The sequence below is a fragment of the Dasypus novemcinctus genome, chromosome 12 (genome assembly GCF_030445035.2).
Source record: "Dasypus novemcinctus isolate mDasNov1 chromosome 12, mDasNov1.1.hap2, whole genome shotgun sequence".
Lineage (NCBI taxonomy): Eukaryota > Metazoa > Chordata > Mammalia > Cingulata > Dasypodidae > Dasypus > Dasypus novemcinctus.
Window position 1 is genome coordinate 50,487,315 of NC_080684.1, and position 26,860 is coordinate 50,514,174.

Genomic DNA, 26,860 nt, shown 5'->3' on the forward strand with positions numbered 1-26,860 from the left:
TGAGTGAGCACAACAAAGTGCAAAGTGATTAAGAATAACCGTGGAATGTGAAACAACAGCAGCTGGTGCACACTTATTTCTCTTAATGACAAAGTCACAAACAATAGCTACTGCTTTTAGAGTGAGCAGATCAAGTTTACTTTCTCATTCTTCATTTTCTTTGACTTCTGCAGTACTCACTATCATAAACTGACTCTTCTGGTTTTCAAGACATCGTTACATGCTCCCGAGGTGGTTGGTCTTCAAAGGCTTTCTCTCATTCCTTTGCTGTTTCTACCTAGCTCTGCTGCTTTAAACTGGCCTGGTCTTTTCTCTCCCTTGAGAACTCATAGTTCTTAAATGTTGAGCCAACTGTCACCTCAGAAATTCTCATTGCAGCCCTAAGCTTTGGGTCCACATTTTCTACCATTGAACAAACCTACTTTTTATCCCCTTCAGACTTATTTTTATCAGCACTATCCTTATACCCTCTGGCTGGAAACTGGTAGCCATCCTGTTAGATTCCATCATCAGCAGAGAGTATGACTTGTTCACCTCTTGGGGTCTCAGAGGGTGATTGGTACACACAGTAAGTTTTCAACAATTCCTGGAAAGACTGAACCTTGCCTTATCCTTCTTCCTCTCTCCCCAATACTCTAAATCTACAATCTCTTCCTCCATTTATGTCCCTTTTTTATGGTCCCATTAAAAAAGGAATAATCCTATCAGTTCTGCTCTAATAATTCTGCCAAGAGAATTTTTCATAACATAGAGTGCCTGAGGGGGGTTGGCTCAACCGTTTGAAACTTGAGTCTGCTCTTGGCGGTCCTGTTAAATCAGTTTGAAGCAAGTCATCCTTTTACACACTCTGAGTTTCTGTCCACTCCCACCCTATCCAAACCCCAAATCCCCTGGCTTGGCATTTAAGGAGACTCCAAGTTCTTAAGACTTCGTTGTCTTTACTTTGATGCAAGTCAAATGGATGCATTGTTTTTTCAACAACCCTGCTATATATTTCACTTCTGGATGTTTTCGATACTATTTTTTTTGTGCCTGGAATATTTTTATTTGAATCTTACCATCCTTCAAGGCACACAATGTATCTGAGCCTACAGCACATACCTGTTCAGTCACTTGTATATATATCTCTTTATGCTCACATTTTTTCCCACCCCACAAGAGTTTCTTTCATATAGTGTCAAAAGACGAGGGGTGTGGTCCTTGTTTATTTTTGAAATAGCAGGTGTGCTAAAAGAGGAAAGTAGATGAGTCTTTCAGGATTATCAGTGATTTGAGTGCCCACTATCTACAAACATACATTTTAATACTAATGAATGCGTGGCTAAAATAAACCCAAACATTCTAAAGGATCAAGTAAAAAGTAACCTTATTCTCCACTCTCCAACCATAACCACCAGTGTCCAAACAGAACATGTCTATGCACCGGTGTTGAAGTCTATACTACGGGCAATTTTAAATCTAGCTTTAAAAAAAGAGTCTTAAAATAACTCTCATTCGTACACAACTCCAGGGACTGGCAGTGTAGGCTGAATATATCACACAGCTGTTAATTTTGGTTTTTATTTTCGGTAGCAGTGATACTTAGATTTCCTTTTGCCTGCAGTTTCCACCGCATCAGAAGGTGTAAACACGCGAAAGACGAAAACACTTGCAACGGGCAGAGAAGTCCCAGGCGGGCGGCAGGGGTGGGGCCGAGCTCCATCCCAAGGGAGCTGGCGGGCGAGTGCCGGCCCCTGGCGCAAGCCGACCACCCCGCTGCCCCCCCCGCAGAGGCCTCGGGCCTCGGTCCGCGAATGCCTAGTACCCCGAACTCCCAGCCATTGGCGGTGGCGGCGGTAGGACGCGCGCGCACTCAGAACCCCTAAACGGAGCCGGCGGGGCCGGACGCGCGAACCGAAGGTTCTTCCCCAATAGGCGGAGGCTGCGGGGCCAGAGCGCGCGTGCGCGCAAACGCCCGGATGGGCCGCCGCTTCCGGCGCGCTTCTCGCGGGCGGCAGGGGGCGCGCGCCGGAGGGGAACTGCCCCGGTCTGCGCTCGTTTTGGGGCTTGTGTGGCCCGGTGTGACTGGAAAGGGAATGGAGCAAGAAGGCGACCCTGAGGGGCAGCCCTAAACCCTTTGACCGAGGTTCCGACGCTTTTGTCGTCCGGAGCCTCTTTCTCCGGACCTGGTGCGTTCAAGCGCCCCGGTGGCCTGGGCCGCGCGAGTGGAATGGCTGCCGAGGCCCGGGGCGTCGGGTTTCCGCCCGCCCCATGAACAGAACTGGGGAGCCTCGAAAGACCCCCGCTCCAGGCGCGAAAAACCCCGCATGGTAAGGGGAAGTTATCGGCCCAGAAATAGTTAAGCCTGTGTCTGGTCTGCGACTTGGTTCTTCCAGCTGGTTTTCTTCTCCAGCCTCACCCCCCGCCCCCCCCCCCGACGTTCTGGCGGTCAGCCTTTGTGCTATTAATGGTGAGGGGCGCGGGGCATGTGGGTTGTGGAGGTTTGTTGGAAAGAGACGAAGTGGCGTCCGGGAGGAAGGCGGGGTTTCGGGCCCGCGCTCGGGGCGGGGCGGGGCGGGGGTCTCAGCGGGAAGCTGGGGTAAAGGTCACGTGGGCGGGGGGCAGCAGAGCGTCAGGATGCCTTCTGGCTGGGGTCTCAATAATGACAGGTGCCTGTTCGCTAGCCTGTTTGATCGGTGTGCTGTCTGGGCGAGATTGGGCTGGTTCAGAAGGCAGGTTGACTCAGCTTTTCCTCTTGGGCTGGTCAAGTTCGGACACGTTCCGAGTCTGCTGAAAAAGGAGCTAAGCCCTGACTTGTCTCCAGCTGGGGCTATTTAAACCTTGCCTTTTCCCGGCTGTATTCACTAGAGATTTGAAATACCTGTGTTCACAGACATATGCACTTTTCTACACTGATTCAGGTAAGGACCGACTTGCTTATGGCTTTAGTTTTTATAAAGGCATCATTTATCCTCTTTATTTGTGATTTTGCTTTTTTCTTTCAGAGATGTTAACGTTATTTCAAGTTTCATTTGTTTTTTCTTTTCCTGCTTGTAGGCAAATGTGCAATACCAACATGTCTGTGTCTACTGATGGTGCCGTAAGCACCTCACAGATTCCTGCTTCGGAACAAGAGACCCTGGTTGGTGTTTTTTTCTCCAGTGTAACTTAAAAAAAAAAGTTATGGGGTAATCAACCAAATTCACAGACCCCAATTTTAACATTACTCTTTAAATGGAATTTTATGTACTTAGTTTAAATTCTGGCATTACAGGCATAGCTGCAGAGTTTAAGAAACAGTATTTTGTTAACCCTTTACCCAGTGGGTTTTTAAAATGTGTTCCAAAATATTCTTAAGCATGGATGCTGAAGTTAGGTTTATTATGTGACTGATTTTTTTTTGTTTTGTTTTGACCTCTAACTTTTAAAATGATTTTTAAATATCACACAATTCAGTCTATTGTAAAGCATTTATACATTACAGAGATGTATAAAGTAAATGAAGATTCCAGTCTTCCCTCTGTCCCATGTATCCTTTTAGATTTTTTTCTGTGCCTTCCCACACATACATTCACTGTGTGTTTTAAATGTTATCCTATTTATTTCTTTACTGATTTTTAAATTGTCTTTAGTTTTTGAGTGCTATGCTGCTTTGTACATGTACCTTAACACAAATGTTATGCATATATTTTTGTAAGGAAGATTTTATAAAAGTAGAACTCCTGGATTCTAAAGGATATACAGATTTGATGTGTACTGGTAGCCAAAAGATTTAACAGTTTTTGCTCCTGGGAACACTGAATATTCTCAGTCTTCTAATTCTCCCCACCCCACTTTTTTGAGGGTTATATGTGACTGTTTAAATTTGTATTTCCTCAAGTGCTGTGCATCTTCTAATTTGTTAAATCATTTGTGTTTCTTCAGGGGTTTGTCTGGCTTTTCCTGTTTTTCTTTTAAGTTTATTGTAGTTTTCTTAACAATTTTTAGTACTCTATCAAGTGTATTTAGCTTTTATCTGTTACAAAATTGCAATTAACTGTCCTTCACCAGTGAAAGCTTTTGAATTTTTATGAAGTCACCTTTTTGAAATTTTTTTAAAATTTTTTCCCTTTATGATTTTTGAATTTCATAGCATGCTTTGGAAGACCTCCTATCACAAGATTATGCAAATATATTTCTGTGTTTTCTATTAGTATTTTCTATTTTTACATCTAGATCTTCCTTTATCCAGAATATATTTTTTTCCTAAATGTAGAGTTAAGAATGGTGTTTGCCTTTTTTATAGTAGTTTTCTTATAATACATGTCTTTTTTTTTTTTTTTTTTGGTGCTCCTGTCTGGGATACCTTTTTCTTTTTAACCAGGAGGTTCTGGGGATTGAACCCGTGTCCTCCATATGGTAAAAAGAAGCTCAGTTGCTTGAGCCACAGCAGCTTCTCCTTATAATACATATGCTTTTAAGTCTTAATAAAAAACTAGTGGCTTTCATTGCATATTTTTACTTTGAAGTTATTTCATGTAACTTGAAATTGATACAATATCAAATTTCAGGAGAAAAAAATTAATTTTTATTTTCTGAGGGAATTCATTCTTTAGATAACTGGAAAAGTTAAGTGCATATGTAAGCACATGATAAATGTATGATCAGGACAATGATTCAATTCTGTATTTGTGGTTTCTTTTCTTTAGTTTTTAAATAATGTTTGTTAGTTTGATTGAAGTAGGCAGTTTTCTTAAATCTGGTTTGAGAGTTACATACTAAACTGGGATGCTGTCAGATCTCAAAATCAGGCAAAGCATGTAGGGTGGTGAGCTGTAAAGATACTTGAGTTTTGCAGATTTCGATGCATCAACATGCAGGGAGAGATGAGAGCAAGAGCACATTACATCCATTCCCTTTGCCATTTATTTTCTCAATAGCACTTAAGCCTCTCAATCAGGGTCAGGCAAACTGCAGCCTGTGGACTAAATCTGGCCTGCTGCTTATTTTTGTAAATAAAGTTTTAGTGGGATGCAGCCATTCCCATTAGTTTGCATATGGTCTGTGCTTTAGTGCTGTAATGGGTAGACTTGAGTAGTTGTGACAGACTGTCTGGCTCACAGCACTTAAAATATTTTCTGTGTGGCCACAGAAGAAGTTTGCTGATGAATGATCTCATTGGTTGGCTTCTCACACATGGATCACATGTCTTATTTGTCATCTCCTCCTACTCCGACAATATCTAGCAGTTTCTGGTGTGTAGTAGACGTCCAGTAGATGTTTTTCTAGTAGATATGTTAAATGTAAAGCAACAAAGAAGGCAGTATTTATGTGGAAGGACAAAAATGAGGGACAGGGGTTCCAGTTTCAGATCTACTCTTAATTAACCACTACAGCTTGGATAGTTATTTAAGGTTTCTAACCTTTAGGAACCTTACCTGTTCTGTAACTACTTTATAGGAATCTTATTTGAGTATTCCATTGATAGTTGTTTGCATGTTTGATGCTGTAAGCAGATGAAAGCAATAGCTGGAGGAAAAAAAAAAGTCAACTGCCTTGGTATGAGCAATGATATTTACTTAATATTAGATCCTCCCCCAGAATTTTCCCCCATATATCTTAGTGGTTTATCGTGTTCAGTTTTATAGTCTATTACATTCAGTAAAAACACTATGATTTGTTTTTTGAGGTCTGACCATGTGAAATAGCATTTTCTGTCTTTGTTGAACTTCTTTATGGACATGTTTGCTGTGGGCTCATAGTTCTGGAATAATTTTGGAAAGTATAATAGCAACTCTTTGTTCTTTATAGGTTAGACCAAAGCCATTGCTGTTAAAGTTGCTAAAGTCTGTTGGTGCACAAAAAGATACATACACAATGAAAGAGGTAAGCTGAACTTGAAGATAAGGAGATAACTAATGTCTTGCTGGTTATGTATAGCCATACTTACGGTTTTTATGACGAAGGGGGGGAGACATTTGCTGTAGATGGATTTTCAATAAGCAGCAATATTAAGTATTGTAATTTGAGCTATATTTTAAAACTGAAGACTCTAGTTGTAATTGAACTTAATTTCTTAGCTAGGAACTCAGAGACCAAGGGAAGCCCTGGAGCCCATTTGACAAAGTAGTAAAGCCTATGACCCTCCCTTTTTTTAAAAAAAATTGTTTTTAAATGTACAAAATAAAATACATAGGATTTCAAAGGAAACAAATTATGTTAAAATACAGCTATCAAAATAGTCAAATTTGTAATATATATTTTTTCATTAACATTAAAGTTTTGAAATAGGTATATAAATATTTTGAGATGTTTGCAGTAAGCATAGTATAATATGAAAACACTTGTGATTTTTATTGGTGCCAAAATTACAGGTATTGTTCATACTATTGTGGTTGTTGCCTGCATTTGTAATTGAAGGAAAAGCTAAATTTCATTTAGATTTAGAAGTTAATGAAAATAAAGACGTTTTTCCCCCCATCCAAAAAAAAATGGTCTCTGCTCTATCCAGGTACTTCTTGGGGTTTCAGGGATCCCAGATAGAATCTCTGCATTAGAGATATATGAGTTCACTGGTCTTTCTGGTGCAGAGAGGAGCTGCCTCATGAACTTAGTTTCTATTTATATGAATAGAACATTTCAGTGTGTTTATTTAGCTATAACTTTGTGCACAGAAGCATGATTTTGGGCCATCTTAGATATAATTTCAGTGTGAGTGAAATATGCCTGTTCTCCATCTTCCCCACTTAATTTTTGGGACTCAGATTGCTTAAAACACTAAAGTGCCCTACCTTCATCAGAATAGTGGGGCAGGAAGATTCCATACCTTTTTCCTTTTCAGCTACATTTTTATAAACTTCCTTAATGGGTGTTTCATGGAAGAAGTCTAGGTTCATGTCTTTCTTCCTTTCTCACTTTTTGGCAATCATCTCTCCAATCTGTAGTCACATAGGAATGTTAAGTCCAAAGCATGCTTAATCAGTTAAGTGCCTAGACAGTGCCTGCTTATATAAGTGTCCAGTTAAGTGGTGTTTTTAGGGCTATTAACTTAGGATTGATTTTATTGTCATTATATAATCAGTTAAGGAAAGAAAAATGTGAATTTAGTAGTCTCTAGAAATGAGAAAATTGATCAAGGCCACCAAAAGACTTATTAGCATGTTTATACTAAACCATATAACAGTAATGTATATATTGTATGACGCAGTTTTAGGTTCTAGGATCTTTGTTCTGGGACATACGGGAGAGTGATGAAAGCTAGTACTGGGTAATACAGTACTAGACTAGGGATCAGAAGATCTGGGGTCAAATACCAGCTTAGCTCTGTTTAGGCAAATTGTTTAACCTCATTTTTAACGGCTGTAATAATTCTGTGAAGTATCAGAAAAATGAGAAAGTATTTGTGAAAGTCCATTTTAAACTATAATTTGCCATGCAAATTTAGGTGGTGGTTAGTTAGGTTTGTATGTAGATACCTCAAAATGTAATGTCTGCATTTTTGTCTTATGGAGCACACAGAATATTAATGATTCAGGGTCATTATTTTGAATATTATACATTATATTGGCATCTTTGAGGACTCATTTCATTCACTGACTTCTCCCAAACAGTTGTGTAGTTGTAGTTTGTCATTTTTATGTTTTCTTCTTTGTGACCACCTCAAGCTCTTGAGGTCTATGGTACATGTGACTAAATATTAAATGGCTCCAGGTCACTGTCATATTTTAGTTGGTGGTTTTTGGAAGTTTGATTCTGCAACTTTTTATTGCCATCAGCAATTTTGCATTTTGCTGCCTTTTCCCTTCTTTTTAAGTATGTAGTACCTAGGTATTTGGGCAGAACTAGTCTGTAAGAAAAGCACCCTCACATTTTAAGGTTTAGTTAAGTAAATTAGAGAAACAGTATTTCTGCTTCATTGTATTGAAAGGAAAAGGTTTAAAAAGCAGCTTTTTTTTTTTTAAGAGTGCAGAATGTTTGTTATTCTACCTTTGAGATAGAAGGGAAGATATTGAATGTATTTGAAACTAACATTTGGTTTTCTTTAATGCTCAGAAATTATATTTCTCTTTCAGGTTATATTTTATCTTGGCCAGTATATTATGGCCAAACGATTATATGACGAGAAGCAACAACATATTGTATATTGTTCAAATGATCTTCTAGGGGATTTGTTTGGAGTGCCAAGCTTTTCCGTGAAAGAGCACAGGTAAGTTCTTGCCAGATGGGCAAACATTTCAATTCATCTCTACCCTCATATCCTTTTGTCAGAGAAGAATTGTTATAGCATATATAATGCTAACGTTAATTTGATATATTTCTTGAGAATGTTAGGTCTGGAATTTTGTAAACCTGAGTTTGAAACCTACCTTAGTCATTTAGTAGCTGTGTGGCTGGGGAAATTGACTTAGCCTCTCTAATTTTTAGTTTCCTTATTTGTAAAATAGGGTTACTGTAAATACCCTCATGGTGTCAGGTTATATATAGACCCTGTGTAAAAAGTATGGTATTTGGCACATAAAAAAAATTCAAATATTAGCTATAGTTACTATATATTATAAATTATTATTACTGGGGAGCAGATGTAGCTTAGTGGTTGAGTGCCTGCTTCCCATGTACGAGGTCCTGGGTTCAATCCCCAGTACCTCATAAGGAAAAAAAGAATTATTGCTGTCACTTTAAAAGACAGTCTTTATACCACCATGTGCTAAAGGTTTAAATTTGAGCCTTGGTTACTTTGGAGATAATTTTCTTTGTTATTTTTTATTACAGCAACAGCTTAATGTTTGGGTGACATTTCCAGACTAATTCTGAGAACTCAAGACTTTTTTCTATTTAATCTGAAATTCCTTGTCCCATTTGGTTTATAACAGTTGATGTGTGGTTGAATCTTAGGATGCATATCTTAATAAATGCGATGGATAGTTTTCAGCTGAAACAACTAGATTTTAATAGCTTAATAACATTATAGCTAAAAAGATGGTAATTAAATGAAATATCTTAAAATTGTAAAACAACTTCATTATTGTAAACACAGTATATACTCATTGAACATTAGGGAAAGAAAGCCAAGAAGAGTAGGAAAAAGTTGTTGAAAGATATTTAACATTCCTTTTTGTATTTTGCACAAATGTGTACTTTAGTAAGTGAACATTTTTGTATACCACTTTTAATTTAACACAAAAGTTAGCATCTTTCTGTTTTCAAACCCCTTCTAATATTCATTTATATCATCATTTTGTAATTGACTTTGGAATATTTTTATGTAAGCTTTAATTTTATAAATTATAGATGTGATATTTGCACCATTTGACTATTGGGTCTTATAATGTTTGGAGGTATATAATTTCTGATATTGAAAGCTAATCTTAAAATTATCTTTGATCTAAATTCTAATATGTTGAGAGATTGAAGATTAGGGAAATTATTGACTTAAACAAGAATATGGTTAGAATACTGTTTTCCATGAGTTTTAAGTTGCTGTATCACCATTTTCAACAGGGAAGGGAGGTAATTGGGGTCTTAACCTTGAGAATTAGAAATGATACCTTGTGACCAATAAACATTCTCTAAAATCATTTAAAAAGAAATATGTACCATGATACTGAAATAAATGGATTGTCTCCCTACTCTAGGATATATGCTGCATGAAAGCAGATATTTTTTTCTGGTTCATTCTTTGCTTTCCCCACTGTCAAGAGCAATACTCAGTACAAAGTGCTGTTTGTATTTATTGAATGGATAAGTATTGCTTTCACATACAATAAAGTGTAAGAGCAAGAAAGAAGAACCCTTCAATGATTGGACCAAGGCTGATGAAAGTCAAGAGTATAGTCAAGTTCCTATGTAACAGGTGTTGCACAAGTCACCAATTTCTTAGGCATACTACTTTTAAGTAAAATGCTATAAAATTTCTTTTCTGTTTGTAAATAATTATGCTAACAATCTCCTTCATACATGTTACGGCCCTTGTTTTTTTTGTAAAGTCCAAATGAAACACATTTCAGGAAATGGAGATGTGGTATCTTTGGGCTAGGAAGTCTTTAATGATTACTTAAAGATGCTCTGTGTAATCACTGTGCTACTAATTAGTATGGTGTGCCCTCTTTAGGGCCTAGAATGTTGCTGGTGAAACAAAATTTGAACGCAGTGATTTAAAATTCCATTTTGAGTATTTGTAGTGTTTATATTAATATGCATTTAAAAGTTTGGTTAAATCCATTTGAATAAATTTTTATTTTAAAATCTACATTTCTTGATTTTTTTTTTCTCCCTACAAGGAAAATATATACAATGATCTACAGAAACTTGGTAGTAGTCAATCAGCAGGGTAAGTTAATACCATAAACATATATCATAAACACATTTTAAAAAATACATGTGCATGTAGGCATTTTATAATTGTTAATCTCTTTAACAGTTGCTTTTATTATTTTTTGGATTATAACAGTAGGATAACTTTATTTTTTTTATTTTTTTAAAGATTTATTTCTCACCACTTCCCCTCTTTCACTTAGCCTAATGTTTTTGAGGTTCATCCATGTGGTAGCATGTATCACTGCGTCATACCTTTTCGTGGCTGAGTAATATTCCATTGCGTGGATATACCCCAGTTATCTGTTCTGTGTGTCTATTTGCTGCTTGTTCTTTGTCCGCATCTTCTGTTGTCAGCGGCACGGGAATCTGTGTTTCTTTTCATTGCATCATGTTGTGTCAACTCTCCATGTGTGTGGTGCCATTCCTGGGCAGGCTGAACTTGCTTTTGCGCTGGGCGGGTCTCCTTACAGGGCGCATTCCTTGAACATGGCGCTCCCCTATGTGGGGACACCCCTGTATGGCACGGCACTCCTTGCGTGCATCAGCGCTGCACATGGGCCAGCTCCACATGGGTCAAGGAGGCCCAGGGTTTGAACCGCGGACCTCCCATATGGTAGGCGGATGCCCTAACCACTGGGCCAAGTCTTCTTCCCAGCTTTTTTTATTGAGATGAAATTCATTTAATGTAAAATTAACCACTCAGTGGCTTTTAGTACATTCACAGTGTTATGCAACCATCACGCTTTTCTAGTTCCAAAACATTTTCCCAGTCCCTGGCAACCATTAATCTGTTTTCTGGCCTGTTCTGGACATTTCATATAAATGAAATCATACATGTGACCTTTTGTGTCTGGCTTCTTTCACTTAGCCTAATGTTTTTGAGGTTCATCCATGTGGTAGCATGTATCAATACGTCATTCCTTTTCGTGGCTGAGTAATGTTCCATTGCATGGATATACCATGATTTGTTTATTCATCCACTGATGGACAATTTAGGAGTATGATACGTTTAACATGAAGGGACACATATAAAATAAACAACATAATGCTAAGGTTCTCATGTAGATTTATGATAATGTAAAATTAAGTATATCCATTTCAGCCTTGCAGTGTCAGAACTAAGGTTTGTTTTGAAAAGTAGATAATTTCAAAAGCTTTTGTTTTGGGGGCATAATCAAACCTTATAAAATGTACTGAAAAGCATTAATAATAGATATGCAAGTAGGTTCATTTGAAAGGATGACTCTCTGTTTTGGTAATAGACAAAACTTGGTTTATCAATTTGTGTGTGGGTAAGTGGGATTTTACTTCCCTGCTTTTGGACTGTAGTTCTAAACTGGTTATTTTTGGGTCATGTAGCCCTTTGATAATCTGATGAAAACACTGGGTTCTCGTCCCTGAAAAATGCACAAATAAAGTGGTGTACTGGTAAATATTTAAAACTGGCTTCTCTGGTGGGGAGAGCCCCATTTGTAGTGGTGGCTGATTTCCAAGATGTAAATTTTCCCACCATGACCAATTTCAGACTACACACATGGTTTTGGGAAGAAATGTATGGTCTATTCAAATACAGGTGGCTGGCTCCAGCATACCACAGACCTCTTAAAAGCTCATTTTTTTTTTTTAAAGATTTATTTATTTATTTATTCATCCCCCCGCCCCAGTTGTCTGTTCTGTCTGTTTGCTACGTCGTCGTCTTTGTCCACATCTGTTGTCAGTGGCATGGGCATCTGTTTCTTTTTGTTGCATCATCTGGTTGTGTCAGCTCTCCGTGTGGGCGGCACCATTCTTAGGCAGGCTGCACTTTCTTTTGCCGGCTGGGCAGCTCTCCTTACGGGGTGCACTCCTTGCGCGTGGGGCTCCCCTACATGGGGGACACCCCTGCGTGGCAGGGCACTCCTTGAGCGCATCAGCACTGCGCGTGGGCCAGTTCCACACCAGTCAAGGAGGCCCGGGCCTCCTTGAACCACGGACCTCCCATGTGGTAGATGGATACCCTAACCACTGGGCCAAGTCCACTTCCAAAAGCTCATCCTTGAATACACTTAAGAATTGCTCTCAGAGGCTTGTTTAGTTCCAAGAATAAATTGATTACTTCCTTGTATCCCTACTATTCCGTATTCAGATTTTGTTGCTTTAATGCCTTTTTACTCGTCATTTGTTTATATTTCCATGTCCCGTCCTATTCAGGTTTGCGTTCTGCATCACACAGTACAATCTTATTAAAATGGTGTTTGGTCAAAATGTGTTTAAATACTTAATGTTCAAAATCTAGGATTTAAGGCCCAGAAAAAGGCATCACCATCTTATCAGAATAAACGTAATTATTAGGTCCATGTCTTAAAATTTTATTGTTTTAAAGCTCGGTTATGAAACCAAATGATAGCAAGTAAAATAATACAGCTATAGTATATATAGTGATATTTTGAGTTGTTTCCATATGTATCCCTGATGTATTCATTTAAACAAACCTTTGGTAGAGTACAAGGAAAATTATGTTAATGAGATGGTAATCTGAAGATTGCTTGAGTTAATTCTATTCTGAATATCTTTAAGTTTCAGGTTAGTAGAATTAACTGCAAACCTTCTTTATACTTGTCACTCCCAGTGCTTCTCTTTCCCTTTTTTTTTTTTTTTTTTTTTTTTGAGTTATTTGGCTGGGGATTGAACCTCAGACCTCATGTGGAAAGGTGGAAAGCTGGCGATCAGCTTCTGAGCCACATTGGCTTCCCTGAGTTGGTTTTTTCATTTGTTCTCCTTGTAGTTGTTTTGTGTTTTTTTTTTTTTTCTTAAGGAGGCACCTGGACCAAACCCAGGACCTCCCATGTGGGAAGCAGGTGCTCAGTTGCTTGAGCTACCTCCACTCCCCAGTGCTTCCTTTTTATTACATATATTTTGTAACATATATTTTATTATACTAAAATGAAATTCCTGGGTAATATAACCTATTTTTGTACAACTTAAGAAAATCAATGTGATTCCTGAACCTTAATATAATGAAAAAATATTTTTACAATAATAGTTATAAATGTTAATGCTCAGGCATGACCTCACTGTTAAGATGACTGTCCTTCCTAGGGATAGTACTGACCCTTGAGAGCCACTATTTTATATGTAGAAGAAAACAAATAACTTTATAGTTTAAGAAATATTAATATAAAGGACATTTGATTATGTTCTTGGGTAACTGAATTAGTCAGCCAAAGGTGTGCTGATGCAAAACACGAGAAACTGGTTGGTTTTTTATAACGGGCATTTATTTGGGGTAGGAGCTTACAGATACCAGGCCATAAAGCATAAGTTACTTCCCTCAGCAAAGTTATTTGGAGGAAGATGGCTGCTGACATCTGTGAAGGTTCAGGCTTCCTGGGTTCCTATGGTCCTGGGGCTTGCTTTTCTTTGGCTTCAAGGTTCCTTCCTTCCTGGGACTGGCTTCTCTTTGCTCTGCATGCTGACTTCCTGGGACTCCAGTTCAAGTCTTCAGCATCAAACTCTAAAATCAAAACTTCAACATTAAAAGCCCTCAACTCTGTTCTTCACCATGCCTTTTATCTGTGAGTCCCCACTCACCATTAGGGTGGGGATTCAACACCCTAATCATAACTCAGTCATTCCCAGGTACAGATCAGATTACAAACATAATCCAATATCTATTTTTGGAATTCATAACCATCAAACTGTTGCAGTAACTATATATCCCATCTAAAGCTCTGACATAAGCTCCAGGTCCATACGTCCAACTGTAAATTTATCTTGTCTGTCTGAATGACTGACTCTCAGTCACTTTAGTTCATTATCTTCCCATCCAAATCTGTTTACCTTCCTGAAACTTCTGTTTTTTTTTACCACCTATTTATTTACCTACAGTAGAATCTTGGAATCCTTGACTTCTTTCTCCCTTGCCTAGCATATCAGATATCAGGTCTTACTGACTTTCGCCTTTTTAATTTCTCTGGAATTGATCTTTTTCCATGTGTTAGTTTAGGCTTTACTGCTTTTTCAATTGTATTTTTGCAGTTACTGTCCAAAGTGATATGGCACTCCTCTGTTTAAAATTACTGTTTAGCAGTTCCTTATTCTCTGGGTAAAGTAATTGCTCTGAGATAGCAATTAAATTTTCTCTCTTTGGAATAAATCTTTTTTTGGTGATTGGCTGAACACTGCCTCAGTCTAGATTCTGGAGTATCAGCTGGGAAGAATGCATGATGTGGGAACCATGGCATGAGCACTGCTGGTTGACATCCTGGTACTATTTAGCAGGACACACAGGATCCTTTATAATCTGGCCCTGCGTACATTCCAGTAGTAATAAATTACTTGCAGCTCCCTTTAATAGGCACTATTAGTTCACTCCTTGATGTTTTTTCACTTTGTTTCCTTGGTCCTTTCCTAGCCCTACTTTCATGTATTCTTGTATGAAATCTTTCCTGATTCCTTGCTGTTCATACCTTACCCTGTCCCTGGCAAATAATCATTGCTCTGTCTTCTCCACTAACTTATTTTAAAATACTTCTTTTAATGTGTTTATTATATTTTTATAATTACTGTTTTATGTATCTTTTATATTAGAATTGAATTACTTACTTACATCTCCATTCTCTAGCATGGGGACTGGTTCTTGGGAGGTGCTTGTTTAATGTTTATTGAAAGGTTAAATTAAGGGATTTATCTAGGACTAATATCTATTAAATAACCCTTTCCTATTTGTGATTGTGTGTTTATTTTCTTTTAGAACCATCAGATTCAGGCACATCTGTAAGTGAAAACAGTTGTCACCTTGAAGATGGCAGCAATCAAAAGGTAATCTTTAATTGCATTATTGGAAAGATTATTTAAAACAAATAGTTCTTAGCTTCCTGATGTTAAAGATTTTGTTTCTTTGTGGTCTTTCTTGAATGCCTAGGACCCTGTGCAAGAGTTGCAAGAAGAGAAACCTTCATCCTCACATTTGATTTCTAGACCAACTACCTCATCTAGAAGGAGAGCAATTAGTGAGACAGGTGTGTATGAGTATTTGGCAGATTCAGATAGCTTTTTGCTGTTCTTTCTCTAATAACGTTAGTGCTTTAATGTTAAATTGTTCCACTTTTTTTGGTTTAGATCAATTTCTGGGTTTTGTTCCTTTTTATATTTTATTTTGGTTTAAAAATTGTTTTCTTCGCAACATCTTTTCTGGTTGCTCTGCCCCATTGGAGTTTGTAGTTAGCCGGCTCTCAATTTTTTAAGATATTATAGTAAAGGATATAAACTGTAGCCATTTTTATTAGCCACTTTAGCAGATAAATTTTAAAAATTGTTTTTAATGATAAAGCATATCATTGAGTTAAAATAAAGAAGGTAAATAGAATTGTAGAAATGAAGAAGAGGTAAAGAAAATAGCTGAGAACATTTTTATTGAGAAATAAGGGAGGAGGAAGCCATTGCTTGATGAAAATCATCAAAAAACTGTATGGTTCAGGTGAAATAGAATATATAAACCCAGAATAGAATCTTGTACATGAGGGTGGAGGGCAGGAAGGCCAAAGGATATCTTATAAATACAGGGGACTCGAACAAATGGTTAATTATTTGGGAGAAAAGCCAAGTTGCATCTGTATCTTATGCCAAAATGAATTCCAAATGTATTTAAAAGATAAGTGAGAAAAATGACAACATATTTGAAGATATTAACTTGAAATTTGACAGAGCTAATATCCTTATTATATAAAACGCCTCTGAATATCAATAGGAATAACGAATAGCAAAAGGGAAAGAAAAAAAAATTGGATAGGAACTCCACTTCTATGATTCTATCCTAGAGACATAATCAGAAATTCAAAGATTTATATGTAGTATAGAGATAGTCATTGTAGTATTTATTTTTATTTTTAAATCTTTGAAGACTTATCATATTTGACAATAGAAAATGCTGTCTCTCTGCTCCGGGCCATAGTCATCTCTTATCTGAACACTACAACAGCCTTCTAATTTTCTGTTTCTGTTCTTGCTTTTTCTCTTCCTTCACACAGTACCAAAAGATATTGTAAAAAGTAATTTCAGTTATGTCACTTAGTTACTTTGGTGCTTGCCATTGGCCTTCAAATAAAATCCACACTTTTTACCTTGGCCTACAGGGCCAGGGCCCTGATAGATCTTTAACCTCGTCTTTTGCCTTTTTCCTTTCCTTGACTCTTTCAGCCATACTGGTTGTTTGATTCCTCAGACAAGTCAAACACTTGACTGCTCTAAGACCTTTATGCAGTTTTTTTTTTGACTTGGAGGTCTTCTATCTCAGCCTTGCAAGGCTTGATATTTTTCTGTTTTACTTTAATGTGACCTCAGAGAGTTCATCCCTGAACACCCGGAAAAGTAGTTCCCTTCTTCTAATTCTTTTCCTTAGTACTTTGTGTATTTCCTTCATAGTACTTATTGCAGCCTATAAATTATCTACCTTTCTGTTGCCTAAATGTTTGAATGAAAGTTCCCTCTGGAGGCAGAGTTGAGGGCTGACTTCTCTTTACTATTGTATACCTGAGCACTCTGCCAGACACAAAGCAGGTGCTTAAATTTGTGGATTAAATGTTTCAATTATGCTGAACAGGATATGAACCTCTATGATGGACGTTATATTCTGCAGTCATTAAAAATAAAGTAAAAGAATATTAGATAGTATGGAGAAAGGTTCTTGATTTCATTCAGGAAAACACCCCCAAAATTATAAATATGTGATTCAAATGTTATTTTTTTAAAAAAAGGTAAATTGTTAAATAAATAAAAATTGGGATGTTATTACACTAAAATGTTAATAGTTTTTTCTCATTGGTAGCATTACAGGTGATTTACATTTTGTTCTTTTTATTTTTCTGTTTTCTTTATATTTCTGTTAGTAATATATTACTTTAATAATCAGAAAAATGCCCCAAACCTTTTTTAATGGAGGCAAAAATATGGATGCATAGCATGGTTTAGGTTTCCAGTGCATTCAACCAAGATTACCTTTTCTTATAGGGGATACAAAAATGATTAGGAACTTACATGAAGAATTTGTGATCTAGTTGTGACAATAAACACAAACATACTTAAGAGTGTAGGATATAAGAGTGTTTTGGGATTTCACAGGAAGAAGTGATGACTTCTGACTAGGTAGGTCAAGAGAGAGAAACTGAGTAAGCAAAGATGTGAGAGTCATACTGGTTTCAGACATGTGGACCATATCCCTATTAGATTCTTTATATATAAGACTGCAGTAACTATCCTTGTACATATCCCCTTAAATAATTACTTAGGATAGAGAAATTGTCCTTAAGTGTTGCACTATTTTACACCCTTACCAAAAGTGTATAAAATGACGTTTCTCTAATATCCTCCTTAATACTGGATAATCTTTCATTTTAAAATGCTGTCTCATTTCAATTTGCATTTACTTGATCACTAGGAAGTAGGTAATCACTTTTCATGGTTTTCTTTTATGAATTGCCTTTTAATATCTTTGACTTTAAAAAAGAATCAGATTTCTTTGTTTTACTTGATTTGTGGGTGGGTTTTATATAATGTGGATATTAACCATTTTCTATCTTACATGTTGCAGATATTTTCTTCCAGTCGACATTTGTCTTTTAACTTTGTTGATGATCTTTATTTTGTCTTGTAAACCATAACTTAGTCTAATCTTGATAGTTTCTTTTCTTGAGGGCTGTGCAGTATTATGTCATGTCTCCACCCCAGTATTTGAAGAATATTCTTTTAGGGGTTTTTAAATAATTTTGTTCTTTATGTTTGGCTCTTTAATCCACTTGGAATTTATTTTTATGTCTGGTGTAAAGTGGGGCTCTGATTTATATTCCTGACAGATTGGTGAACATTTTGACTTTTTAAGTTAGAGATAAATTTATTTAAAATAAAATGGACAACTTTCAGCAGTTTTGATTTCTTTTGAAAATAAAGGGCACTGAAGGATATTGAAACATTAAGAATACCTTTTAAATAAATGAAACACTTTTGGTTCTTTTCAGAAAATAAAAGGATGAAGTCTTAAATCATGACGTTTGATCTTGACAGAAATTTGAGATTAGTTGATTAGTAATTCTAGCTGGATTTAATTAATTGTGACTTGTAGAGTTCTAAAAGATTAAAGTACTTTTTAAAAATAATAGTGCTCTGTTGTAACTCTCAGATCCAATGACACAGTGTTGACTTTGGAATACCAGTTTTGTTTAGTGATTTGAAATGTTTGTAGTAATTGCTAATTTTTGTTTAATATCATTGAAACTAAAGTTACTACAAATAGGTGCTCAAGATGGCACAATTTCTAAATAGATTACAAAACAGCCATCTGACTAACTTTTTTTCCTTATACAGAAGAAAATTCAGATGACTTAACTGGTGAACGACAAAGAAAGCGCCACAAATCGGATAGTATTTCCCTTTCCTTTGATGAAAGCCTTGCTCTGTGTGTAATAAGGGAGATATGTTGTGAAAGAACCAGTAGCAGTGAATCAACAGAGACTCCATCAAATCCGGTAATCTTATTTTAAATAAAGCAAGACTTAAGAATCTAATTCTGGAAATCCTAATAAGCAGATAATCTTATTAACAGATTTTAATTAACAGGTAGAATGCACATTTATGATATGAGATTGCTGCTAATCATAATAGTAAATTTTCCTTTTAAATAAAACTGTAGTAAAGATCTCCCCTACACCCAATCCTAGATTGGGGAGAAAAGTGGAAGATAGTGGAGTTTGCACTAGGGTGTGATGGTAAAATTAGTAGCAGTAACTCATTGTCATTAATGCCTCTTTGTGAGTCACTTCATTAGTAGTAAATGGAAAGAAATTGGAGTGTAGAGTAGTCGGAGAGTTTGGAAATTTTACTTAAATGAGGGAATAAAATAAAAATTTGATTCAGTTAGAATCTTAGGGTTCTAAGGGAAATTTGTCTTGAATGTGTAGAGTGAAAATATAGCCATCAGCAAATAAGTCATAGTCTGAGCTTAATTTTGTTATGGGTCTAGACATCAGGTAAGGTCTCTTTACTAACACTGTAAAGTGTGGGTATGTTACTGCATGAATGGTGGGAGAATATTTCTGATTATGAATACAGAATTCCAGAGATTTAGCCAGGAGTAAAATTCCTAAGAGATATCAGTGAAAGAAATTTGGTAAAAACTTTTTTGTTAACAAGAATATTTGATAAATAGGATCTTTGCTTCTTAATTGTTAAACATTTATCTTAAAAATGTTATTAGAATTGGGCATGTGTACACAGACTTCATGTTTGGTTACTATTATTTCTTAGAAATGTTTTTTTAAAAATAGAACTACTACAATTCATTACAGTTTTCATTAAATTCTGTCAGAATTCTAGCTAAATGATATTTAGAATCCTTGTTTTTGCTTGTTTTGTAACTAAGATGCTGATTTGTTATCAAATCAAGGTAGAGGGTATTTTTTTCCTTTTGATAGTCCTATCCTATTCTCTTATAAAAATCTTGTCTGTTAAAAATCTGTTGTTTTTCAGGCTTAGTTCCTAGTTGTGAAAGCTTTCAGTAAGGCCATTTTTTCCCCCCACTATTTTACTTCATAGGAGAATGCCATAGTCGTCATTTGGTGTTTTCATTTACCATTTATGAAGGGAAAACCCCTAACTTCTTGTTGTTTCAGTAGAGTTAAAGAAATGTACTTATATTCCTCTCTCATCTTTTCTTTCTTTTGGGTTTAATAAATTGGGAAACTAAGGTTATATTTTAAGCTCTATATTAGGCCCTTCACATCATGCTATCATATTTTACCAACTCAGCAGCCTCAAACTCCATTTTATGGATAGGAAAACTAAGTCTTGGGGTTTTTAAGTAATTTTTGTCTAGGATTCCCACAACTAATATTTGCACAAATGGAATTCAGATCAAACTAGGGATTTCTGATTACAAAGTCTGAAATCTTTCCAGATCAAGCCTGTCTGATGCTTTTTAAAAATATAGTATTTAGAAGTTCCTAGGCCATTCTTCTTTGAACTTTAGCCAAAATTTTATCCTAAAAACAGTCTTTCAAATGTTGGGGACCCTCAGTGGTTGTAAGATAATACACTTGATTTGTTTTTTTATAGATGCTTGAGATATTAGGGATCATTTACTATAAATACCTTTTATAGATGAAGAAGTAGTAGAATAAGTGTCAGTATCCTGACTGCTAGACCATGAACTTTTTCCAGTTCTAGGAGTTTTGGCTCTTTTTGCTTTGTTTATGTGCCTAACCTTAGCTACTGACAGCAAAGATTTGGGACCAAGATCTTACAATAATGTTTTTATACTATTAAAGCCCTAGAAGATGAGCAATCAGATAAGCAGATACAGATTTTTAAAAATAATTTTTAAAAAATTAAGTTTGAAAGCTCTTCAAAGGAAATTACTCTCAAAATTCATTAAGAAAAAATCTTATAATTGTCTTGTAGCTAGCATTTGATCAATCTCTGTGAATGGTATAAAGCTGCTTAAAACATGGTCTTAACTCTCAAAGTGCTTATAATTAAAATGGGAAATGTATGCAAAATTATGATTTGCATATTTTTTGTGTGAGACTATGTGGTATCAATAATATATTAATAGTAAATAAAGGCCAAAGAGCCTTTGCCTTGACAGAGGCTTTGCCAAAAAAGGGAGAGTAGAATTTAGAAACTGTTTTGCTGTTCCAGTTATCAGAATGCCAAGATTGGTTTAGGAAACAATGTAGATCTGGCTGGATTGTCCATATTTAGCAGAGAGGGAATGTAATTGGAGGTAAAATGAAAATGTTAAATAGGCATACTGTTTAGTATCTTAAATGTCAAGGGCTTTGGCTGTTTTCCTTTTGTAATGGGGTTTTGAACAGGGAAATACCATTAATGTAGTAACAACCTGAATCTTAATCTCGTGTCAGTATGCAAGATGGATTTGAGGAGGATGAGTTAGGACGCCATTACAGAAGACACGATGGAATATATATTGTCAGGTTTTTTCTTTTTTCTTTTTCTTTTAGGATCTTGATGCTGGTATAAGTGAACATTCTGGTGATTGGTTGGATCAGGATTCAGTTTCAGATCAATTCAGTGTAGAATTTGAAGTTGAATCTCTTGACTCAGAAGATTATAGCCTTAGTGAAGAAGGACAAGAACTCTCAGATGACGATGATGAGGTAGATTTTTTTCTTCTAACATTTTTAAACTTTGTCCATATTCATTAACTTTGAGATTGAAATAATATATGGATTTTATTATTTTGTAAATCCTTTTTATTTGTTCATACTAGAATGTTGATTTGTGGACATAAACCTTTTGTTGTTCTTTATTGTCTGTTTTATATTCTCATAACTAAATGCCAAGAAGTCACTAGGTCTTAATGTTCATTCTTACAATGGCCTGTTCGTTTTTTAAAAATTATTCATTTCACCCCTTTAAAAAATTAATTTGCCTTTTATGAAATTAAAACATGAACACAAAGTCAGATTACTTCCAGATCTGTTTCTTGGATTTGACTGCTTTCAAAAATATTTCTGTGCCTACTTTTATTTAACATCACCATATTTATTTTTTTAAAAATACTTTTCTTAAATCTTTTGCTTTATTATTTTTTAATTTTATTTTGCTTTACTAATTTTAAACATTCTATTGGCTTTTTAGTGCGATGGGTGAGGATTTCACTCTCCTCCATTTCTCCTCTTTATACTCATTCATTTTGAACTTGGTATCAGAATTTCTCAAATACAATAATACAATTTATTTGTTTATGACTTACCATTAAGAATATTCTTGGCTGAAGGAAAAAAGGTGATGAATTGTCTTAGTAATTTGTGATAATTTGTCTTATTAGATATATCGAGTTACTGTATATAAAGCAGGGGAGAGTGATACAGATTCATTTGAAGAAGATCCTGAAATTTCCTTAGCTGTAAGTATACTTTCTTACGGAACCAAAAAATAACACTGAGGTCAGGATTAGAAAAATATATCTAGTTTACTTACTGAAATGAGGTAATTTGCATAAAGTCTAAATGCATTAAGGCATTTTTCTTTTTTTGTGTTGGAATCTGTTGCTACTTTTTTTTAAAGAAATCAATTTTACTGATAGATATTAATAAAGCATACACTTCATTCAAAATGTATCATCAGTGGTATTTGGTATAAACACAAAGTTGTGTATCCATCACTTCAGTCATAATTAGAGCATTTTCATTATTTCAATCATGATAACAAAAATCAAACAAGAAAATGCTTCAATCTCTCAGTCTCTTTGTTTCCTGTGCTGTACATAGCTGCTCTTTCTGGCTCTTCTTGCACAATTACTAAGCATTATTATTTAGATATATTCACATACTATACAATCTATCCAAAGTGTATAATCATTGGCTTTTAGTATAATCACAATGTTGTGCGTTTATCACCACAAAAAATTTTACAACCATTTGATTACTCCAAAAAGAAAATCTCCACAACCCTTAGCATGCCTTCCCCAGGCCTACATAACCTACATTTTTTAGTTGTATGCACTGGAATATAAACTTTTTTTTAAATAGAAACTTTTTAAGAACTTTATTATAGAGAATTTTATGTGGAGCATAGAGCTGCTTAGTATATCTCCAGTGCACTCATTACCCTAGCTAATAATTACCACGCTCTGCCAGTCTTGTCAAATGTGAACATTTTTAATATTGACCTATATTGGAGAATAGGGTAGAATTGGCTATTAAAGAAATTAGGATGTAAACATTTGTATTTCATATTTCATATGATTCTTTTTAGGAATTGGAAGTTACGGTTTTTTTAAACTGAGTATTATTGCTTTAATTTTCTTAATATTGACTGTTACTGTGTTTGGATAGACAATAAATCCCATTTTTTCTTTCCTGAGTTGGTGAGAATTTATCCAAATGCAAAAAAGGTGATGTTGCAAAAATCTTCCTCAGATTTTTTGTTATATTAGAAAATAACTCCAGGAACCACTTGGTTCAGTTGAGTTCAAGTTGAGTGATAGGTTTCAGATATATACCTTGCAATAAGGACTGTTGAGGCACTTTCTCCTGCATTGCAAGACCTTTGTTTTGGTTTTATCATTTCATAGGAAATACTTTGACAACTTTGAAGAACCAGTGTGGGACAATGAACAGTCTCCACTCTTACTGCTAACGTTTTATGTCAACTTGTCAGGCAATATACAAATGCTTATGTTATTCAGGGCAAGATAAGGATATCATATCGCAAGTTTTACGTATACACTGTCCTCAGGCAAGACCCACACTTGCCACCAGTTAAAGCAAGGAGATATAAGAATGTCAGTAAAGAGGCTGGGGATGTGGGGCAGTTTGTTATCCAGATTGCATGGTAGAAAAGTTTGGGAGAGAAGTTCACATAAGAAAGAAGCTGTGAGCAGTTACAGAGATAATACAGGAAAGGACAGACAAATAAGACAGTACTAATGTATAGTAGATTCTGAGTTTTAACCTTTTTCTAAGAGGCAAGTTTCATCTAGATTGATTGGGTAGACTTGAGACACAGTATCCAGGATTGGGCCTCTAACGGAATGGATACGGGCCTCCTGACCGAGGGAAAGATCCGTAGAATATACTTCAATAGAATGAACTAATCCTGTTTATCTTTGTCCCTGAATTTTTTAGATACATGGTTAATATTACACCGAAAACATTTTTAGTTTTAGGATTCTCCAGCTTGGTATGGCTGGGGGAAAAATGTACTTAGTCTTTTACTTGAGGAGATCTGCTACATGTTGAATGTTTTATATAAAACATGAAATGCTGAAAATTGAGCTGTGTGGTGTATTTTACCTTAGACCTATAGAAGTTGCAAGCTAGCTTTGCTCCGACTAGTTATTAAAGGGTTACAGAAATTAACCTTGTGTCATTTCATTGAAGGATTATTGGAAGTGTACTTCATGCAATGAAATGAATCCTCCCCTTCCACCGCATTGCAACAGATGTTGGGCCCTTCGTGAGAATTGGCTTCCTGAAGATAAAGGAAAGGATAAAGGGAAAATACCTGAGAGAGCCAAATTAGAAAACTCAACTCATGTAGAAGAGGGTTTTGATGTTCCTGATTGCAGAAAAATGACGGTGAACGACTCTAAAGAGTCATGTGTTGAGGAAAATGATGATAAAATCACACAAGCCTCCCAATCCCAAGAAAGTGAGGACTATTCTCAACCATCAACTTCTAGCAGCATCATTTATAGCAGTCAAGAAGATGTCAGAGAGTCTGAGAGGGAAGAAACACAAGATAAAGAAGAAAATGTGGAATCTAGTTTCCCCCTTAATGCCATTGAACCTTGTGTGATTTGCCAGGGTCGACCTAAAAATGGCTGCATCGTCCATGGCAAAACAGGGCATCTAATGGCATGTTTTACATGTGCAAAGAAGCTAAAAAAACGAAATAAGCCCTGTCCAGTATGTAGGCAACCAATTGAAATGATTGTGCTAACTTATTTCCCCTAGTTGACTTGTCTGTAAAAGTATAATTATATATTTCTAACTATATAACCCTAAAAATTTAGACAGTTATTTTGGCAACATGAAATTTATTTTTATTTTTTTACATATATCAAGTGAGAAAGTACTTGGTCCATGTAGATTGCTTCTCCTTAATTTACCTACTTGGGGGAGGGATGGGGGTTGGCGAATATTTACTTTCAGGAAAATTTCACTTGTGTTTATATTTTATATTTGGGTTTTAATGTAATTTGAATTGGCTATATAGCTTGTCCTTCACTCCTACCCCTCATGTTTTAAATCATTTCCACTTTCTTTTAAATGATAAGTATCTGATTTTTTAAAAATGTAAGTAGGGCATTTAAATGTAACTTATTTAGTACCTTTCTGCTAAGGAGAGAAAGCTTGTGAGAAAGATTTAATATTTAAATTTTAGATACTCTTAATCTTCTGATTTTAGTTTTGTTGCTCTTTCAGAGCCTCTTAAAATTCTCTTTACAGATAAAAAAAAGAAATAGGTAGTTATATTTGGTGCTATAGAAATAAAAATGTGCTATATGTTCTCCAGCCTCTTTGGTATAGTAAGGGATAAGTGGTGGTGATGATGTCCATTGAGAAGTTTTTGAGAACAGCCATCGTTTACCCACATGACAGCTTTTTTAAGCTCCATAGTAGAATGTGGAGTTATCCCGATAACAGGTTTCCTGTAATCCTGAAATTACAATTTCAGGATTTAGTGGGAATTAATTCTTTCTTTTAAGTGGAAAATAATTTAATCCACTTTGAAGTACCTTCTTGGACTGGGTTACACAGTGCCTGTTAGTTGCCCAGGTTTCAGACTTTTGCTTAAGACCAGTTTTAGAAACCAGTGAATTCAAAAGGATAAATTCAGAGATTAAACAGAAGAACTGTTCATTTTAAAAATAGCTGGAAAGGTCACCTTTTCTCTAAATTATCCAGAAAATATGCATCACTTCAAGAATGATAGGGGTCATAGGATTATAAAATTGCCCTCAAACTGTGTAGATTAACTTATTGATTTATATTTACATATGAGTCCTTCAGCAAAGTAGTGTGAATACTTTAGAGCCTTTAGACAAGTGGAATTGAGTTTTGATTTAAATTTCCAGTGTTTTTCTCTTGGATATGACAGGTTGAGGACAGTAAAATCAACTGAAGTCTGAGTTTAAAACTGAGGAATAATTTTACACAGCAAATTTGTGTGTCTTTTACTAGCAGTAGATTGTTATAGACTTCAGAAAAACAAAAACACATGCACACATGACTTATCTCTGTATACATACTACATAAGTAGAAAACAGATGGCCAAAAGTATTGGTACTTAAGCCAGAGCTATTCTCAAATAAAGTTTAACTAATTGGAATTTGTGATACTTCCAACTAGAACTAAGCAGAATACATCCTTTCTAAGAAGAGTGAGTATAAATGAGATAATTTAATGTACATTCAGAGTATATGTTTGCAGTGATTATGCTGTTTACAAAACTATGTGCAAATGGAATTTCATTGTAAATGCCTATGATTACTAATGTAGTCTTGATTGTCTAAATTTTTAGGCTTAGTATAACATTATTTATTGATTTACAAATAAACTTAAATGATTAAAATTGTTTCAAGATTATTGTATCTAATTTTCCATGTTAATGGGAGTTATGTTAAAATGGAAATCATATTTGAATATCATCTGTTTGGGTAATCAAAGGCACAAGTCTGAATCTTTTTTTTTGGAATAGCCATGCCTGTGCATTTTGGAAATGAGCATATCACTGGGCAGCTTGATTGCAGTCGGGAGCCTCCAAAGGCATTGAGCTTGAGAGAATGATGTTGCGGCTAACTTGGACTAGGAAATGTTATGTTCCCTAACCTTGCTTGCATCAGTACACTGAAGGCTGCCTTCTGTGGTTTCTCAAGTGATGGTGAACTGTCTTGAGGGGGGTGTATGGGAGGAAGAGAAGGGAACTAATGCTAGCCACCCTGCAACTTGTCAGCATGAAGGGCCCTGCTGTAGTAGCATTTTTACTTCTTTGTATCATCTATGAAACTAAGTTTCATGAGACAGGAACCTTTTCTTGTCATGCATATACATAGATGCTCAATAGGAATTTATTGAATTAAAGGGTT

The 26,860-nt window shown here is 35.7% G+C and overlaps 1 protein-coding gene across 2 annotated transcripts; it reads left to right on the forward strand.

The window, feature by feature from the left end:
• Nucleotides 1-1,700: 1,700 nt before the first annotated feature.
• Nucleotides 1,701-26,349, forward strand: MDM2 (MDM2 proto-oncogene). Of its 2 annotated transcripts, none has more exons than XM_004479192.5 (11): nucleotides 1,701-2,309; nucleotides 3,037-3,121; nucleotides 5,770-5,844; nucleotides 8,031-8,164; nucleotides 10,236-10,285; nucleotides 15,005-15,072; nucleotides 15,176-15,272; nucleotides 18,610-18,770; nucleotides 21,264-21,419; nucleotides 22,094-22,171; nucleotides 24,150-26,349. In XM_004479192.5, the coding sequence occupies exons 1-11, from the start codon at nucleotides 2,251-2,253 to the stop codon at nucleotides 24,723-24,725; spliced, it is 1,539 nt and encodes a 512-aa protein (XP_004479249.1). In that variant the 5' UTR covers nucleotides 1,701-2,250; the 3' UTR covers nucleotides 24,726-26,349. The 2 variants fall into 2 exon arrangements, with proteins under 2 accessions (XP_004479249.1, XP_004479250.1); XM_004479193.5 differs by having other exon boundaries at nucleotides 1,961-2,900.
• The last annotated feature ends 511 nt before the right edge of the window (nucleotides 26,350-26,860 follow it).